Source organism: Channa argus, chromosome 13, assembly GCF_033026475.1.
Source record: "Channa argus isolate prfri chromosome 13, Channa argus male v1.0, whole genome shotgun sequence".
NCBI lineage: Eukaryota > Metazoa > Chordata > Actinopteri > Anabantiformes > Channidae > Channa > Channa argus.
In genome coordinates, this window is record NC_090209.1 from 12,752,621 (window position 1) to 12,773,125 (window position 20,505).

At 39.8% G+C, this 20,505-nt stretch overlaps 2 protein-coding genes across 16 annotated transcripts in view; both read left to right on the plus strand.

Annotated features, from left to right (window-relative positions):
• Window positions 1-5,506, plus strand: part of LOC137139143 (neuron navigator 1-like) — a 75,326-nt gene extending 69,820 nt beyond the window's left edge. For all 13 annotated transcript variants that reach the window (XM_067525965.1, XM_067525964.1, XM_067525966.1 and 10 more), the window contains 11 exons: window positions 90-273; window positions 394-482; window positions 577-675; window positions 786-957; window positions 1,200-1,465; window positions 1,550-1,701; window positions 1,794-1,865; window positions 1,978-2,183; window positions 2,273-2,391; window positions 2,491-2,679; window positions 2,869-5,506. In XM_067525965.1, coding sequence (XP_067382066.1) covers window positions 90-273; window positions 394-482; window positions 577-675; window positions 786-957; window positions 1,200-1,465; window positions 1,550-1,701; window positions 1,794-1,865; window positions 1,978-2,183; window positions 2,273-2,391; window positions 2,491-2,679; window positions 2,869-2,964 — 1,644 coding nt within the window. In that variant the 3' untranslated portion in view covers window positions 2,965-5,506. The remainder of the gene's footprint in view (window positions 1-89; window positions 274-393; window positions 483-576; window positions 676-785; window positions 958-1,199; window positions 1,466-1,549; window positions 1,702-1,793; window positions 1,866-1,977; window positions 2,184-2,272; window positions 2,392-2,490; window positions 2,680-2,868) is intronic.
• A 268-nt stretch (window positions 5,507-5,774) lies between these two features.
• mybpha (myosin binding protein Ha) lies at window positions 5,775-20,338 on the plus strand. 3 transcript variants are annotated; one of them, XM_067525979.1, is made up of 12 exons: window positions 5,776-6,073; window positions 7,147-7,212; window positions 7,590-7,724; window positions 8,128-8,295; window positions 10,558-10,646; window positions 10,750-10,945; window positions 11,114-11,253; window positions 11,703-11,862; window positions 12,653-12,789; window positions 15,967-16,153; window positions 16,795-16,851; window positions 19,085-20,338. In XM_067525979.1, exons 1-11 carry the CDS (start codon window positions 5,863-5,865, stop codon window positions 16,827-16,829), a joined length of 1,524 nt encoding a protein of 507 aa, XP_067382080.1. In that variant the 5' UTR covers window positions 5,776-5,862; the 3' UTR covers window positions 16,830-16,851; window positions 19,085-20,338. The 3 variants fall into 3 exon arrangements, with proteins under 3 accessions (XP_067382081.1, XP_067382080.1, XP_067382079.1); XM_067525978.1 differs by having other exon boundaries at window positions 5,777-6,073; window positions 19,042-20,334; XM_067525980.1 differs by lacking the exon at window positions 7,147-7,212 and having other exon boundaries at window positions 5,775-6,073; window positions 19,042-20,335.
• The last annotated feature ends 167 nt before the right edge of the window (window positions 20,339-20,505 follow it).

Below are 20,505 nucleotides of genomic sequence, written 5' to 3' on the forward strand. Positions count from 1 at the left end.
TTTGCCTGTATGGTCACGTTCATTTAACTTAAAGCAAACTGATGCGTGACATTGCACAAATTTAAACTTTTCACCTGCCTGCATTCTAGTCAACGGTGGAGAACTTGAAAGCAGAGAATGACCATTTGAAAACAGGAACAAGCTCTGGGCCCACTTCTTCCACCTCCCAGCCTTCAGGCCTGGCCTCTCTCCTGGGGCCGTCACTGAGACATCCAATGAGCATGTCCCTCACCAAGTCCTTCAGCCTCAGTCTGAATGATTGTAAAGATCCAGGTAAGGGACCTATAAAGAATATTCACTGATGTTCAGCTCACATGTCAGTATCACTAAAAAGATCATTGCTCACAGTTATATTCTTTAACTTCTTTCCACTCCTTCCTTACTCTTTCTCAGATGTTTCTCCAGTTGACACACTAAGTATGTCTTCTCAGCGGGATACAGTGAATGCACAAGTACTTGTTCGCACAGGAGATCAAGCTGAGGTAAAAACACTTTTAATCACTACAGTACTGAAAGTTAACAGCTTCAAGATGAGAAGCTTGGAAATTGAGCTCTCTTTCCTTTCTGTTTCTGTAGGACAGTAACCAGCAGCAGGAGTATTATGTGGGCTCAGTTCTGGTCAGTGCAAGGACTGACTGGGCCTGTCTTGATTCTCTCATAGCAAAGACCTTCAAGGTAATTTAAAACTTGTCCATTTTACTGCGTAGAAGTTAGTTATTTGAATAAATAGTATAGCTACTACTACAGATAAGTCCTTATGCATTATGCTTTTCCTTTTTCACCAGGATTACCTAACTCAGGTGGACCCAACGGCCAGCCTGGGTCTGTCCTGTGATTCACTGCAAACGTATCAGCTGACCCAAGGAGGACTGAGGGTGATAGGAGGGGAAACACCTCAGGCCTCACCCTATCGTTGTCTCAGCAGTGGTTCAGCTCGAATATTTGTCACCTTAAAGGGTTAGAGAGCGTGCTTCATTGATAATAGTATATTCACGATGTGTATTAGTGATTTGGATCAATTTGCCACCAATCACCTATTGTGGCGATGATGAAATAACGGCAGCAAAATGTTAATTTTGATGGATTGATTCCATACACTACGTTTACCTGTTTTCCATACACAGTATTGATAATAAATCTATAGTAAATGTTGTATAACTTATCTGTTTCTCTCTATCCTGTCTCTGCCTCTTTTATAGGTCTCAGAGAGAAATGTGTTGACTCACTTGTGTTTGAGACTCTGATTCCAAAGCCCATGATGCTGCACTACATCAGCCTGCTGCTGAAACACAGGCGCCTGGTTCTATCCGGGCCCAGTGGGACAGGAAAGACCTATCTGGCTCAACATCTGGCCCACTACCTCCTGCAACACAGCCGCACAGACTCATCAGAGGCTGACCCTGAGCCCTGTCTCCGCGGTCGCAGCCCTGCTGTTACCTTCAACATGCATCGTCAGTCACCAAAGGTGCAGCATAACTCACAAGTGTCTAGAAGTTTTAAATATTGACAATTATGAGAATAGATTTATACATTCACATTCATTTCACAGGAGTTGCAGTTATATCTGTCCAATCTAGCTAATCAGATTGACAGAGAGAGTGGAGGAGAATTGCCACTGGTTGTCATCATAGATGACATTAGTGATTCAGCAGCCATCACTGAGCTTGTTAATGGAGCACTCACGTGCAAACATCACAAATGGTGAGTGACTTGCAAAAATACTTTATTTTAGCCTGAAGTAAATCCAGAATTTTTTAGAAATTTTAACATAATTTCATCTGTGGATGATTCAGTCCTTACATCATTGGAACAACCAATCAGCCGGTGAAGATGACTTCTAATCATGGACTGCACCTCAGCTTCAGGTAACCATAAAGCCATAAAATCTCTACAATCTTCCTAATTTGATATATTATTAAATTAAAAATGTATTTATTTGTGCCTAGTAAAAGTAAGATTTCTTGCTTATGGTCACAGGATGATAATGTTCTCCAACAACGTGGAACCAGCTAATGGGTTTCTGCTGAGGTACCTGCACCGTAAAGCTGTGGAGGCCTACCAGGAAGAGCAACAGGACTCAGCCCATCGCCAGTCTCTCCTTCATGTACTCGATTGGATCCCTCAGCTCTGGTATCATCTCCATGCCTTCCTGGAGAAACACAGTACTTCGGACTTCCTTATAGGTGGGACACAGTCTACATAGTTAATGTATGAAAGAGGAAAAGTCACTGAATCTGTTAAAGTGAGTAATAGGAATCTTTGCCTCCCCAAGGTCCCTGTTTCTTCCTGTCATGCCCTGTATCTGTGTCAGAGTTCAGGCAATGGTTCATTGACCTGTGGAACCACTCCATCATTCCCTATTTGCAGGAAGGAGCCAAAGATGGCATCAAGGTAAATACACACACAGACACTCTTGCAAAGGTTAACATACGAAAGGTACAAAAATGGATAAGTACGCGTTTTTATCTCCTCGTGTTGTGCATCTATCAGGTCCATGGACAGAAGGCAGTATGGGAGGATCCAGTCGAATGGGTGAGAGGCACTCTCCCGTGGCCCAATGCACAGCCGGATCAGTCCAAGCTCTTTCACCTACCTCCTCCCAGCATAGGCCCACTAAGTGAGGAAAAGAAGCCCCCCAAAGATACACCTCCACCCAGCACACTGGAGTCAGACCCACTGGTAAGTAAATGTTTGTGTTGTATATACACATACACATACAATATATATGTATGTATAGTGAGAGGGATACGGAGAAATATAGATATATATTTTTTGCACCTCTGATACATACGTAGTAATTAACAAAATAAATGTTTTGTCTTTTACAAAAATAGTAATGTGCCATGTGACCACATGTGTCTTCTTTAGATGGCAATGCTGCTGAAGCTGCAGGAGTCAGCCAACTACATAGAGTCTCCAGAGCGGGAAGGCTGTCTGGATCCCACTCTGCAGGCCACACTCTGAGAACATGTGACCTTCAATAATGCTTATGGAACTTTGAACTCTTTATTTTGGCTGAAACAGCAATCACAGTCCCAATGAGACTTTAAAGACTTGATAATAAATATTACAGTGTGCTCAGTGAGCAGTTACAAAGCTAAATGTAAAGCATCTATAGAGAGAGTGATTGTGGACAAAGGGATTGTTCAGCCCTAGTATTAGAACATTGAAAATGAACTGCTTTTATGGGAAGCTGTGATGATCATTTCAGGGAAGGAGACTGATTTGTCTCTTCCCTGCCTGATGTGGGTTGTTGTTGAGTTTGCAAATGCATGGTAACTGGAATAGTACGATGCAGAATACTACCTATAATCCTGCTGATCACGATCCACCTGCTCACTTTCTCTTGTTTTTGTTTGAACCCTCACAACTGTTGGTGCTTACTGGTTTTCTTTGCTTATTTTCAGAAATAAAATCACTTAAGAAGTAAAAGAGTCTGAAATCCCAAAAGTAGGACCATCACTCAACAACAACCAAAAATGCACTTTATTTTCTACTTGTGGTAATTATATTTAAAGAGGCTGCATCCGTGACTGTGTATGAAATGGAAAACCATCAGTTTGGCTAGATTATGCAGTTCATTGATAATTCCTCTGGATGGCACCATCAACTGACTCCTGCCTCAGTGTTCTCCTTGTGACCTTTCTGTTTATCAAAGGTGCTCAGTAGTATTACCCACTCAATAACACAACTATGAAAATAGCCTTGAATGTTGGTCTTTCATGACATTTAACTTCAGCCATTCGTGTCATTCGGAGATATTCATCGTGGATCAAATTACCTTAACTGTGAAGATGTAAGAGAAAAATGCATGGGTGAAAATGGAATGAATAATGAATCGGCTTTAGGTTCCGGCTCTATAGTAAATGTCATCCTCTGTGGACTCAGAATCCAGTGGTTTATTACAGTAACATGCTAATGGTATAAACACAGAAATGGACAATGGTCCTATGTTCAACATACCTGTATTGTAAACACACAGAAAAAACAAAAACTGCTTGTTTATCTAGTCTGCCTGCCAATTCTGGCTATGCTTGCATATATTCTGTATTTAGATAATGGTTTTAAAACACTTAAAAACTTGTGATAGATGAGGATCTTGATTTTTGTAAGATTTTATACTAGGGCATCTTCAATGATCATAATAAACAGTAACTCATCTATTATGTATACTAATAATGCCATTATCAACGGTTGCAGGCAGCATCTGCAGGTGTACTTTCATTGTCAATGTTTTATTTGTTTACGAGGAAGCCCAGTAAAGAATGTTGTCATCAAGTGATAATACATGTACAACACATTTACGTTCCCAAACTCCTTCGTTTTGTATATTTTATAACTTTTTTTAAACTTTTTTTTAAATTTACATGTTATTTTAAAAGTTAGAGTAAGATTAAGTCCATGTGAATGAATGGTTGAATTACATGATTAAGTGGCTTCCTTCCATTTCTTTCCTTCACTGGTTTGCACATACTATAGGTTTAGAGAGTACTAGAATACAGAGTATTTATTGCTTGCATCTTGACTGTTCTTGTGATGAAGGTGGAATGCATAAACTGACATATGAAAGGAGGAAAGTGCAGGTAGTAGAGATTTTTGTAAACCTCTGAGCTATGCCGCCTCATGACCCTGAAGTACCTCAAACTGCCATATTCTGTCCAGATGTTTTTCTACTTTCCAAACCAATTGCTGGTGGAAAGTAGAGGCATGATGCCTACATTTATCTGTGCCTGAAACACAGTTTGGCCTAAAGCTGCTTTTTAGCTGCTTAAATCTACCACACGGACGCCTCGATTTAGAGGAAATGTCATCACTTCCTCTCACCTACTCTGATATCGTCTCACTTAGATTTCATCACCTTGATGTCCAGATTTTGGTGGAGAGTGAGTTATCAATTTGGGCCTCTGGCTGATAGTTCAGATGACGTGTGCGTAAGTTAACTTTGCAGCAGATAAGAATGTGTATCACGACTGGGCGGCATGTGTGTGACCTTTGAAGATTTGCCTGAGACTTTGAAGCAGTGTAAGAACCCATATTAGCCTGGAGACGTAAGGTTTATACAAAGCCCTGTTGTGTTCCCAAAGTGTTGTTTTATTGGACCTACCACACTTAAACCTTATCATGGGAGGGATTTTAAATAACTGGATATCTTCTTTTTTTTTGTTTGTTTGCATTTTTAAGTGCATATGTTTGTTTTTCTTATGCAAATATTTGTAAAGTTTTCTTTCTCTTTTGTACATGACATCAATATTGTAAACAGTGTAAATAGTCCTTGCATCTGCGACAACAATCACTAAAAGTGCAGCGATCTAAGAGACAGCGTGGCCTGTTTATGCAGAAAATGGATGTCCAAATTGGTTTAATATCATACTCCAGCAGGAAGGAGCACTTGGCTTAAAACGTGGGCCTAACAATGGTTGTATGGCATGTATCTATAAACACATCAAATCCCATATGTCTAACACTGAGCACTGGACTCAATAAAGTCATGCCATTCTCCACATCACCACTTGTCTTTGTTGCTTGCTTCCTCTTGTCCAGTGAGGGGCGCTAATACTGTTTGTGATGATTAATGAGGATGTATGGTCATTTTAATTATGCACTTAAAACTGTATTTGACCCTTCTTTCAGGTATAAACGTATAAAAGTTTAAAAAAAAAAGTTATTTGCATTAAAGCACAGATTGGGTTTTGCCTGCCTGTGTAGAGTGATGTAAAGTGATGAGGCTATGACTGAAGAGGGGAGGGGGCAACAAAGTTGGGAAATGGGTGGAGTGGATTGCAAGCCCACCAAGCCTCATGTTATATATATTACCCAAGACACGGGCTCCTTCATCCAGAAGACTGTCATTCTGTTAGCGCGATGCCAGGAAAACCTGCACCCGTCATGAAGTCTCCAGCCAAGAAGGCTGCGGAGAAGACCCCTGAGCCTGTGCCGGAACCTGAACCCGCGGAGGCTCCGCTTGCGGAAACACCTGCGGAGGCTGCACCTGTGGAAGCTACTGCCTTCGAGGCACCGACCGAGGGAACTCCTCCTGCCGAGAGACAAGCTGAGGACACCTCCGCTGCTCCAGGTATCTGGGAAATAAGTGAAGGCACCGTAATAAATTTGAAAATTTTCCCCCGAAAGCTGGACGTTACCAATCCTACCTGTTTTGGAGGCTGGGATGCCTTTAACCTATCCAGTCATATTCAGTCAGTTTTTTCGGGTGGTAAAACCGTTTTTCTATAGCTGTTTTCCTCAAAATTATGGTTACAATAATGAAACATTCAAAAGATAAAACAAAAATCCGTTAGAGTCATCAAACTAGAAATCAATTGGGTTTGGGAAATTGGGTTTTTTATTCAGGAAGCCTTCAGTTCTAAAACTAACCTGGATTGTGGTAATTTGCCCCTCCTAAACTGCCCCTCCACCTACTGTAGAGGGTCTGTTTCCTTCGACAGCTTGTAGTAACACACAAAGTGGCAGGTGTGTGGTATTGGGTTTTTCATTCCTGCTCAACATAAACATAACCCCTAACTTCAGCTGATGCTACAGCCTCTGAAGTAATTCAGTGGGTCTCTCTCTCTAATTTCTTTCCTAAACATGTCTTATACTATCTGCAACTGTCTTAGAGTGTCTCTGACGTGGGTTTAATTTTTGCCTTATAAAACCACGTGTTCTTGTCACTGTGAATAAAGAAGACACACACACACACAGCTCTGTCCTACTGTTTGCTTGAAGTAAATCTTGACAATGATTGATACCCAGCATCAGTAAGGTCATACTGCAGCTCACTAATTGGCTTTCTTAATAAAATTAGTAGCTGTAGCTGCTCCTCCTGCTTCAGATGCTCCTGCCGCCACACAAGCAACACCATTACTGCTCAGCTACCAAATACACTTTGTGGTGCCTTATTTTCAATGCCGTCAATCAAGTGCCAGCCATTATGCCTTTCCCCACCTATGAGGACACTTGGATTATTAAAGTATTGGACTCCTTGACATAATGTACTTTCCAGTGTAATAGATCCAAATTTTACATCTAATTTGGGAACGTTTTGAAATATCTCACCCAATGAAAAAGATGTTCTGGATATTTAACTGGTCCTTGTGGCTGGTGTCCTTAAATCAACATTAACCTTTTGCTTGTTTAATGCTACAATAGCAGCTCCTGCAGAAGCTGTTGCAGTTGAGGAGCCACCCAAGGCCCCAACCCCCCCACCTCCTGCAGGTAACGCCAGCGTTTGCTCTGCCGTTAGCTTAGCACTGCCTTAAACACCCAGAGTTAATGAAAGCTGGTATGACAGGAACTAAATGAATAAAGTTCTCTTGCAAAATGGGATGATTTAAAATGTGCGGAAAGGATTAGTTGGTTAATAGGACAAATAGGAAATAGGAAAATACTGTATTATTAATTATTATTAAAATTGTTATTGATATGTTTCACTATTTTTTACATTGTTATTAACTAAGACAGATTTACAAATAATCGCAACCATGATATAGGTAATTATTCCATTGCGTGTGTATTTTCATAGTCTTTTAATGTCATCTTTCTGTTATTTACTACAAGCACTACATAAAGTGTTCTGTTTGAACCTCCTTCAGTCCCCACCAGTGCCCCTCTGGACGTATCTGTGGATGATGTGAACGACTCCAGCCTGACCGTTAAATGGAAGACGCCAGAGAACATTGGAGATTCCAGCCTGGCTGGATACACCATAGAGTACTGCAAAGATGGAAGTAAATCTGTTTATGTGTGTGTATGTATGTGAGGCTGCGAAGTTGCACCTGTCCCTAGAGTGTCGGCAGGCAGATAGACTCATAGCTGCGTCCTGGCCGTATACGGCAGGCAGCATGTCACCGGCTGTCTCTGTATCTCCTCACTCCACTTTTAGAAGTGCTTGTTTGCTCAGATGACAGTTTGCCTTCTGAGATTTCATCATGGTGGACAAAGTGTACTTTTTATGGGCAGATTGTTTGTAAACTTGGCAGATAAACCCTTGCGATGTCTACTTAAAGGATGTTTTACACTTAAAGTAATGGAAAAGAAAAATATAAGAAGAAAGAAAAATGTACAACCGAAGTGAAACTTCACATGAAACACATGAAGCTACATACTGACAAATACGTTTTTTTCCTGCAGCATCAGACTGGATTGTGGCTAATGAGGAGCTGACCCCAGCCAACCGCTACTGCATCAAGAATCTGACAACTGGTGACCTGTTGCATGTGCGCGTGGTGGCTGTAAACCCTGGTGGTCGCAGTGAACCTGGTACTCTAGCTCAACCTGTGCCAATCCATGAGATTCTTGGTGAGTAGCAGCTAGTAGTTCTTCTCGAAGGGAAATTAATTAATAGCCTTGAATTATGGTCATAAGGTGCTTTAATTAATGTTTTAGAACCATCCATTAAAATATGTAATTTTATTCCAATTCATACAGAATTTGTCTGCATAGCCTTTGTAACTATACAGTATATATTTTTTCTCATGAGATTAACTATCAGAGGAGCTACATGTCGTGATGGTATCATGGGAATTTCTGGCTTTCTCTACAAAGGCCCCTACAGTCCAAAACAAAATACTTTTGAAAGAAAAATTAAGTTTTCACCAGTGTGAAGACAAAAAATGACTCCGTCCTAATTACCTCTCTTAGCTCTCTGATAGTTGTAACTTATGACCTATCCTTAAAGTACTCATGTTGCAAAAACGGAGGCAGTGGTGGTATTAACTGCTAGTCAGCACAGATGGATGCACGTAAATCCCACAGGTGCTGACAAGTGCTTTCATTAGCTCTAATCAATCTTTCATTTGTATGTACACACCTCTTTGGTAAGTCTGACATCACAAAGGAGAAGGTTAAACATCCACAAATATGAACTGGCAAAATCTAAACATAAAAAAACCTGGACGTGCACATGGGCACATTCAAACCAAATAGAAAGGTTGAAGTGAGCAAAAAATAAATAGGAAAACACAGTTTACACCTATTTACAGTTCCCTAATTTAACTTTAAGATTATTAGAAATCTTAGTTCCTGTTCCTGGTATAATGTTTTGCATGAAAACACAACCACTTACTCAGTTGACGTCTGCCTCTTTTTTAATAAACCAAAGTTGGTTTTGTGGTGAGTTTCCATTTGTAAGCACAGTGTGTCACATTAACATAGTGTGGACCTGAGCTGACATGCTTCAGTTATCTACTTTCAGAAAGACTACTCGCTTTCTCTGAGCATATTTGCTGTTCAGTGTTCAAAGTGTTGTGAACAAACATGAAACTTTAGGAGAGAAATGCAGCCATGCAAATAACCAACTGCTTGTCAATTAAGGAGAGTGAAACATGAGGCTAATTGATGGATTCTAGTAGGTATGTCACACACTGTCCTGATCAGACACATATAGTACCTACATGAACAAGCTGAAGCTGCATGCTGTAAAGCCAGCAATACATCTGTGCAGTGCTGGGAAGTGTGATGATTAGCAGGGATCAGACCTGATCTTCATGGGAAATGATCCCAGGTTGTGGAGCAGAATCTGGCTTGAAAAAGATGGGACAGGAGACATGTGGCAAGTGAGATAAGAGGGCATTTAGCCTGAAAGAGGAGAAACAGACGCTGCAGCAGGGCTAGTGAGGTGATGGAGTGCAGCAGCCTGGTGGTTTTATGTGTCATTTAAGCCCAAGGAGCTTTTCAAACATTTGCTGCTTATGCAGAAACATGTGAGGGATGCTGTTGCTGATACTTCACACCCAGCCTGACCATAGTGCGTAGTGACTTGGTACATGTTGGGCTGTAACAGCTTGCACTTTCATCTTTATGATTTGAGCTGGGTGCATTTTCCAGACTGTTGTACTTCAGTGTTTGTAGATGTGATGATACTGTGATGTTACGACCACAGTCAGTTCACAGCGCTGACAACTTAAATCTGCTGTTTCTTTGTGCACAACATGACAGAACACGTATCAGAGACTCCCCAAAGCTAATTTAGCTTTTGCATCTGTCTGCCCTGATACTGACACTTCAAGAATTTTGTCCAGCTACAGTATTTATTTATTTATTAATAAATATATAAGTATAAGACTTGGACATCAACTTTTTTTGACTTTCACAGCCACACAGTTGATGCCAATAACATTGTTTTGTGACAGAAGAAAAACCAAAAAAAAACAACCTTTTTAATTAAAAACCCAAAGATATATAAATCCACTATATTATTATTATAAAGGTTATAACCAAATATAATAATACACTATTCTTTATTATTTGGTTTGGATAGTTTACTGACTTGTGGAGTTAATTTATCTCATACAGTCATAAAGTTATGCCTAGCCTGGCTGGTCTATTTAAGTCTCATGACCTGTCATTTGCCTTTGAAGTCACAAATAGGAAGTGTTCATCACTTAGTTTTGACATTATACAATGTTGGTAATAGCTAATGCTGTCATGTAAATGATGGGTTAGTTTGTCCAAGCGATTTTATTTACTCCAAATATGCCTCCAGTTAACCAAAATGTCTAACAGATCATGGACGAAGCAGAAAATAAACATGCTTGACTCTTTTGACTTTTTGTTTTTCAGAACGTCCCAAGATACGCGTGCCCCGCATCCTCAGATCCCGCTATGTCAAGAAGGTTGGGGAGCAGATCAACCTGGTCATCCCCTTTCTTGTAAGCTAACAGACTTGACACCTACTGAATAGCTGACTTTATGACAAACACAAACTCTTGACAAAGAAACCTTAATCTAGCATCTTCCTGTGTCCTTCCTCAGGGAAAGCCCAAACCTGCTGTGTCCTGGCTTAAGGACGGTCAGCCTTTGGATTCAAAGAGGGTCAACATCAGGAACACTGACAAGGACAGCATTTTGTTCATTCGCACCGCTCAGCGGGACGACTCTGGTGTTTATGAGATAACCGTAAAAGTGGACAGCTTTGAAGACAAAACCACCCTCACCCTTCAGATTGTGGGTGAGTTGCACACATGGTTTGCATATTTTCATGCAAACAAGCATTTAAATGGAAACATGCATGCCCGTTTTAAACTCATGTGGTGAGGTGCAGTCACTTTTAATGCTTTGAGGAAAACATTGGTTGTAATTTGAATCTTCTATAGCTGACAGTAGTGTGTATCCTCAGAGCGCCCTGGTCCTCCTGCCAGTGTGAAGCTGGTGGACACCTGGGGCTTCAACGCTGCTTTGGAGTGGTCTCCACCCAAGGATAACGGCAACACAGACATTACCGGATATACCGTCCAGAAAGCTGACAGGAAGACTGGAGTATGGCAGATGTTTACATACAAATATACACACAAATACGTTTTGTGTTGCAGACACAAGCTAGATCTTTACCGGACTTTAGCATTAACAGAAGTGGGGAAAAAACTTAATAAATCTTTCCTAAAACATGTTAATATGTTCAAGTTACAATTACTAACCTCACTGGCCCTGCTGGAGCCTCCTATCTCAACATTATTAAGTAATTCCACCAGGTTCACATTAGTGAGATTCCTCCCATTGAACAAAGAAAACTGAGTGTTTTTTTAAACTTGCAATGGACCTTTACATTTTCAACTGGTAACGAAAACATGTTGGAGAACACTGAGGCAGCACATCACAATCAGGGCAAAGAGAGTGAAGTGGATAGAAGTAAAACACGTTGACTGTGATCACATCATGTTTCAGGTGCGTGCTGTACTAAAATACATAGGTTGCATCTAAATTTACAGGACTGGTTCATGGTGCTGGAGCACTACCACAGGCTCAGCGCTACCATCTCTGACCTCGTCATGGGCAACTCCTACTCCTTCAGGGTGTTTGCAGAGAACCAAGTGGGCATCAGTGAGAGTAGCGCTGTTACCAAGGAGGTGGCCACCATCCAGAAAACAGGTGACTTTTCTACATGCATACTTAAATTCTTCTGAGGTCACTGTGTTCATATCAATCGCAGTTTGGTAGAAGAGCTGTAAGTACAAGTGAGTGCTTACTGTTTAATGACCTGCAGTAAGTCTGGTAGTGTGTGTTTAAAGTGAAGTCTTGAGGGGTGGAAATGGCCTTGGCACTGCTTTAGTCATAAGAAGGAAGCTCTTTTGGCCAGTGTTCAGCTACTACTGAAATAAATTTTAAGAGGCTCTGAAAAGATAAAGACAGCTGACAAATGTGTGTGCGCGCACACATGTCCGTGTGTGTGTCTTATGCCTGCCTTCCTGCAAGGAAACTTGTCAGTGATGTAGGTCAGTAGACTAAACCCTAAATAGAGGAGACAACATGTATGTAATGTAATGCATATTACTCCTGCTGGCTAAACTACTGTATGTAAACCTGGCTGTCCATTCATCTGAGCTGTCAACCTGTGGAAATATGAACCTTAAACAGTGAGCCTGAATAATATGCAGTCATGAAGTTTAAGCTGTCCCCTGCAGGTCAAAGCCGCGAGGACAGAAAGAGTATTTCGGGCCGAAGTTATTGTTACATACACATAATTGTGTGAGAGCAGTAGCAGAAATGAGTTCTGTCTGTAATGACTATCTCATAAATAAGAAGTAATAGATTGTGTCTGGACTAAGAAATTGTACATGAGCATTGTGTCAAATGAAGACAACGCTCTAAAAACAACCCTTTAAAAACACTTGTATGCGGGCTGGTGTCATTTCATGACCACCTTGCTCTGTGTTCACAGGTATCATCTACAAGCCTCCTGAGTACCCGGAGCATGATTTCAGCGAGGCACCAAAGTTCACCACACCCCTCAATGACCGTGCTGCCACAGTGGGATACACCACAAAGCTGCTGTGTTCTGTTCGTGGATGTCCCAAGGTCAGGTGGTGTACACATTGGTACATAGCTTCTGTAGACAGAGAGTTTGCAGTGCAGCCAGATGTGGAGCAAGGCAGATGAGGAGTGTGCTTACTGGTGCACTAGTGACAGCTGCCAGTTGGCTAGTATTTTTATCTGTGACTGGATGTTTGGAGCACATGCTCACTTAACATAGCGAGGAGTGCCCACGGAAACATGTGTCCGTTATATGGACAAATGAAGCCTGTGTCCTGAATATTTTTCACTTTACGAAGCTGAATTCTGTGTCACAGATGTGTTGTATTAAATTGGACCTGTTTTGTCTTTTTCTAGACATGCACAGTAAATCATTTGAGTGTGTTTACTGCTTCGGATAAGGTATTAAGTCACTGCTCTAAAGATCCTCTTTAGAAATAGGACAGGGCTTGCCCTGGTATGCCTTTGTGAAGTTTAAGTATGCCACTGTTCTTTGCATGTTAAACGTGTTTACAGTTGCCTGACCGACACAGATTGCTTTGATGTCAGGCAGTAGCGGCAAAAACTGTTGATTATATGGTACGTCTTCGCTGTCCCTGGCTTTTTAGCAAGTCCAGAAGTGGCTGAGCAGTCTGCACTTGGTGGTGTAGTATAGAGAAACAAACAGGAACTTGTGCAGCATCAGGCTACTCTAAACATGCCTGATGTTTGATCACAAAAGCCAGATAGGTGTGGAGAATCTCATCCCGAATGTGCACTTATCTTATGGTTGAACCACCAGTCATAAGAACCAGCTGCCATAGGTTAATTCCTTAGTGTTACCAATTACATTTGAATAAATTAATTACTGTACAGCAAATAAAAATTCACTTAAACACTGATTTTATCTTACACTGCGCTCTCTGTTTACACTCACTAGTAAGGGCTGTAGCATGCTGTAGCATATGTTAATTCGCCTCAGTGTCCAGAACCAAATCGGGAACTGTCGAGGAGGTCCAGCAGACAGACATGAATTGTGATAAGTTGTCCGGCTGTCTCTGATAAAGAGCTGTTTTCTGCAGTGGCAGAGAGCATGTTGAGAGGATAAAAAACAGGAGAGACAGTGATAAGGGGTGTATCTTATTGTCCTCTCATGTGCTAAGTAAAAACGTTGCAGTATGGCAGAAGGTACCTTTTTTGCCAGTAGCACATGTTTGTTATCAGTGTGATTGACTCTCCCAGTAACAACCACACACACATGGATGCCCAAACATAGAATCATGACAGGACTTTAGAATTACTTCTTCTTTATTTAGCTTGGTGTCAGTTTAACAAAACTCTTAAAGTCAGTAATATATTGTAAACAACTTTATTGTGTGTTTATTTACTAATATATGCTAATTACCACTACATTTGAATTATAGCTGAGGCTCATGAGAATCTAGTTTTAGTTTACACCTTGGTAAGTTACATCTTTGACCCAGATGGATTCTTGATTCCATCTGACGAATAGAACCAACTATGATCTCATGGCACGAGGTTTCGAGCCCTTCCTAACATATAAAACCTGCAAGTCTGCCAAGAAAACCACACTAACAGAAATAGCATGTGTTAAAGGTATTTGTTTACAACAGCAGCAGCATCAAAAGGAGCAGCTCTTCCACTGCCAAAGGCTCAAATATACTTGGTGTGCTGCCTAGGACAACAACATGTCCTTCATTTTTATCATCCTCTATATCCGCCATCACTCAAGGTTATGAAATGGAAATAGAGAAGATTTAGTCAAGACACAAAATTTCACCTCATGCTGTTTGCACCGCTTTACTTTTACTTTTAGTCCAGCTTACTGTTAAACTTTTGCTTAGTTAAACTTTTAAATGAATTCCTTATTCAAGTAAAATCTGGTAATTTTGTTAGAACATTTTATCAAATCCTTTTAGTTATCTTTCAGTCAATAACGCAATCTGCCTAATCAGTAAATACTTGTCCATCTTTACTAAACTATTACATTCCCTATTTTGAAATAGAGGACATATCTATTGAGAAAACTTAAATAATAAACAGAGCTAAATATGTTTCACACATCAGTAATGAAGTGTTGAAGTGCTAATGTAATTCAGTAGCTAGAATCACCTTGCATGAGGGAAGATGGTTTATCAGTGAAACCCTAAGCATTACATATCTTGGAAAAGGTTTATGTTCCTCCCGGTCAACTGACCTGTCACACTCAGCTCAGACTTTCTGAGGTCAGTGGAAGACAAGATGACAACAAATTAAAGGTCTATTCAAGTGAAAAATTGTAAAAGAAAGCAAATCGCATCAGATGGTTTCCAGCAATCATTTTATTAAAGAAATACGCACATTAACTAATTGTTATGAGTAATTCAATATAGGAAAGACTGCAAATCACAGTGGGAATGGTAAATAGATATAAGTTTAGAAACACCAGCTCAAATCCAGTGGAAAGAAATATATGAAACCTTTGTGTTTCACTAAAACAACAAAACTGCATTTTAAAACTTTAGAGGCTCAAATATTTCATAAAAACATTGTATGATTGGCATTTCATCAAGTAGGTGACGAGATACAGTTTAGACTGTAAGCATTTCTTTCTTTAGGCTCTCTGCTTCTCTACATTCAATTTGAAGTAAATTCATGGGTACTTCATTAAAGCGTCAAGTGTTTGATTTCAGTAGATTTATGTCAGTATTCAAAGTCCTTCTAACATATGGTGCCCAAATTGCATATTTCATAAATAATCCGATACTTATGTGCTAAACAGATGGTGGAGGTGTCTGTCAATATAAGAGGTCATCAGTTTGCTAAAGAAGGTAATAATGAGGTTAAGATAAAAGCAAACCCCTAAAAACAGCTATCAAAGCTTTGTTTGTCACACTAAACATTTGGGAATGTTTTAAAAAAGCTAGTGAGCAGGAGAATACTTAAAAATGGCTTCATGGCCATAATGTCAAAGGATTCACAAAAAAAAGCAAACATGGTGTCAACCATCTGCTGATATCTATGGGCAAACAACTTCATACCATCACTGACTGCAAAGGATAGTCCCGATTATAGTGAATATGATGATTAAGGGTGACTTCAGCATTATTTTTGTTTATGGTATATTTATTCTATACTGATGTGAACATACTGGCACTTTTTTCAGTCTGGACCAGACTGACTTAAACATCAGCATGCTTGTCTATAATGTATAGGTAAGTTTGTCTTGTCTTTCCCTCTTAGCCCAAGATCGAGTGGCTGAAAAACCAGATGGTCATTGGTGACGACCCCAAGTTTCGTCAGATATCCAACCAGGGCATTTGCTCCCTCGAGATCCGTAAGCCCTGCAGCTTCGATGGCGGGGTGTACACCTGCAGAGCCAAGAACGCCCAGGGAGAGGCCGCTGTCTCCTGCAAGCTCGAGGTCAAACGTATGTATCCACCAACAATCAACAGGCAAGATACTGGTTAATGGCTGTGACTGTTTATTCTGTAATTTTGTTATTGTCGACTAATTGTATGAAAATTCAAAAATCAACAATGTGTCAGTTTGACTTCCACAATCTGCCTGAGGCTCTCTGCCCTAAGGGTATTTTTCCGATTTTAGCATCTATTAAACACAAGTGTGTCTGTGTGTGTGTGTCTGTGTGTCTGTGTCTGTGTATACAGTTTTTAAGGCTAACTTATTCCTACGACACTGTAAGCTTTAGCAAACATCACTCATACTGAAACACTGTATGTATCAGTACCTGTTCTCAGCTGCAGATTTGGTGCAGTATTATTTCTAGTAGCTGAATTGTGCATGTGGTATTGACTAAAAAGAATCCACTGTGTCTACATTTGTAATAAACTGGACGCTCTGTGTGAAACTGACTCATTTATATATTTCAGGAACAATGCAGATCCATTTGCAGATAGAAGAAGGTTTTATATAAATTCATCCAAATTATAAAAATTTGATGAGAACTTGATTCATGTTTTTTCAGATCCCTCATAAAACAGTTTCAATAATAAATCAGTATTTATTTATTTATTTTTTTTTTTATGTATTACTATTTTTCTTTCCCAACAGAAGTTTTACTTCCAGATGGGGAAAAGCGCAAATAAACCAACTTAGAAACCTCCAAAGGTAAAACACTTGCGAATGAGAATGTTTAGTAGTCCAGTGTTTTTGATACAAACACTTTGACACTTCTTTATCTCTTTGTATATCAATTTCCTTGTAAAGGAAAACATGCTTCAATCATATGCTTATGCCATCACTATGATAAAGCACATCCCATCTTTCACACATAAACTCGAATAGAGTTAAATAAAACCAAAAACAACTCCGCTCTCATATCCTCTTTCCTCCACATCTTTGGCTGCTCCCTCCTCTCCACCTTGCTCCCCAGTACATCTTGTGCACTATGAGTTCTGCTTTTGGAAGCGGTAATGTGGCAAAGATTAGTCATTCCCAAAGAAATACCAAATTTGATGTTTTAACAGCTTTTAACTTTCTATTTATACCCTCACTCTTAGGCAGCTACGACTCTGTTTTGGTGCTGGCGCTTTCATTTAAGCCGTGAAATACGTGAGTGGTGTAGCCTTTCAAGTGTCTGGGGGATTTTCTCACAGTGTCATTTTAACTGCTGGCAAGTGAAGTCCCAATAAAGTGTTAAAAACAGCATGATGTGGTGAGACAAGAGAAGAAAAAATTAAGAAGGTGGAGATGAACAATTTACCTTTTAATCATGGAAGATTGAGGAAGCTGATGATTAAGCTGTGAATAGATGCACAGGGTAACTGAAGGTTTTAAAGAGCTAAAGAATACTGAATAATGGTTTTATCCTTCTGTAAAGGACATACCACAGGTTATTTATATGGCACTGTGAAACACTATCATGTTCCATGTCCTCTTATTCATGAGGATGTATTTATATTTTATATGTCATAGATCCTTGTAGTCTCTTTCCATTTAACTCTATATCATGAACTTATTCTGAAAACAACTATGCTGTCTTCCGTGCACTTATTGGTTTGCAAAACCAAATGATCATTAGCATGTATAAGGAATATTGCAGTTGATTATTCTTAAATCCGGTATTTGAAAAATGAAATGAACCATTGGTGTTTACATTCCTGAAATTAGACCACTGCAAAAGGTGGAGAATAATTTATTTTTAAATGATCAGATAAGCTGATAGCAGACACACAAATAGTTCACACCTGGCACTAGAATGTTTTTCAATGTGGGTTAAGAGGCAAGTGAAAGATAGGCTGCAGTGCCTGACCTTGAATGAAAGGCCTTAATTCCTCATCTTAATTGCATGACATTAGCAATCAGACTGGATGCCATTGTTGTGCTACATGCACACAACAAAATTGACCTTCAGTGCCGTCAGGGACTTGTGTGTTCATACCAGACTGTAAATGGGATCAAATGACTTCCTGCTCATTCCCCAGTGGAGCTTGAGTGATCCGATCTTAGTGCATCCTCTATGTGTTTAGATGCATTCACACCTGTACTTACAGATGTCTACTTGTAATCAGATTCCCAAAGGAGTGTTTTCATGCCAAGTGTAAACTGCGCCCTATAGATGAAGTGATTATGCTTGTGAAACTGTACAGAGTAATTGGTTGTGCTCCCATAAGGCACAGTCTACAAAGGCAGGCCCCTCAAGGGAAAAACAAGGGATTACAGTTTGCACCTTTAGTTGGGAGGCTAGGGGTGATGTCAGCATGGCACTCAACAGCTTCTAAAAATGACTCCAGATGATCTGGCACATTGCCAAACTGTTCACATTTCCGTGAGTCAACAGGCACAGTGGAGTACTGTCAGAGGAAGGAAGGATGGGCTAAGAGGTCAGAAACTGAGCCAGATAATCCTTAATGGAAAATACACAGCAGATCTCACACACACATATAAGACCTCAGATAAATCCATTGCCTCTCCCTGCACGCACACACACACACATTCAAATGACTCAAGTGATTGGATGAGCCCACTTAAGCATAATTTTTCTATAATTATCTTTCCACCAGTGCCTGTAAAAGGACTTGCAGAAGTTTAGTTTGTGTTTTAAGGCGAGCTTGTGTGTGTGTGTGTGTGTGTGTGTGTGTGTGTGTGTGTGTGTGTGTGTGTGTGTGTGTGCATGCTTGTTTGTGAGTGTGTGTGTGTGTGTGTGTGTGTGTGTGCATGCTTGTTTGTGAGTGTGTGTGTGTGTGTGTGTGTGTGTGCGTGCGTGTGCATGCTTGTTTGTGAGAGTGTGTGTGCATGCACACCCTTATGTAATAAATTCCTCTAATCCTCTCTGTACAACTCTCTTATCTTGTCCAGAGTGTTTGAGAAGTGAAAGAAAAAGTCGTGGCTGGCTGAGCAGTGATGTCTACGTAATGAAGAAAGGGACAGAACTACATACCAACATCTCAATATCTATTTCTACCCACCGCCCCCAACTCTCCCTAGTATGCAGGGAAGACCGAGCCACCCTACCTATCAGTTTTGCCAAATGTAAGTTATTTTAGATGATGACATGGGTAAGATTATATTTACCATGTTTTTTTTTCTGCCTGTGTCCATTAGCTGTTTGTTACACTGTATAACGTATAAATGTATTAGTCCCTCCAGGATTTTGTGGACCTTTTTGCATTTGTTTTGACCTAAAATGCCTAATTTTGCAACAGGTTTATAAAAAAACGTGATGCATGTTGCCATGTTTTAGATGTTTTAAATCATTTCTAAAATGACGTATTATAAATAAAGTTAGCAGAATTCATGGGGGATTGGTTGAATTAATTGTTACATCACAAATTCCTGAAGGGACTGGTCAATAAAAAAGTGAATCATTGCATGATATTGCAATGACTGTTGTTGATAAAATTGTATTTTATTGTATCTTATGTGGATTTCTACACAAACTTCAACATACTGTGCTTTCTATGAAATGCTACAAATTGATTTAGGCTATATAAAAGTTTTAGAATTTAGATAAGCCAAGATTCAGGTTTTGAGGTGAGCTGTTTATATTTGTAACTACTAATGTAAAACATGAATAGCTCTAGGGCTCATCCACTTTTATCTTGTAAAGGTTGGATACCCCTGCTTTAATTGAACACTTCTTTGTATCAAATACATACCAACTGTTAGATAAACGTTTCTGGCTTGTCATTATGAAAAATGTCCACCGCTGCCAACTTTGAATCTTTTTTCCACTCTAAAATGTGTTTTGCTTATTCTTCATCTGGATGCTTGGATTTTCACTGTGCAAAGTTTTACACTAGAAGACTGTTTTCACCTCACAGGAGGTTTAAAATGTGTATAATTGTGTACTGTGACTTACAAAGATGTAATGTGATGCTGAACTATAAAGCATAAAGTTACATCTTGTTAAAACTGAATATTTTTTTGTCTTAAAGGTGCCTTGGGGGGGCTTCAGTCTCAAATCATCAAATTATTGTCACATGGAGCTTTAGTGCTCTTTTATTTTACATTCACTTATACAGATTTACACCTCAACTAAACAGTGCAGCAGTATAAAAATAGTAAATTTATATAATGTGCAAAATGTCATACAGAGGGAATACATTGATATTAAAGTGAACATTATGGTCAAAAGACTATAATTGTCAGCTTTTTTGCGTACTGAATTCTTTGTCAGTTTTTCTTTTGTCCTTTGTTAGCTACTTGTTTTTGGCCGACTACACCTGACATTATCTTTAAACAGACTGGATTCATGGGTGTGAGGCCGTTTCTTCTTTTTTTCTACATAAAAGTCAATTCATGTTTTTGCTTATAAAAGAC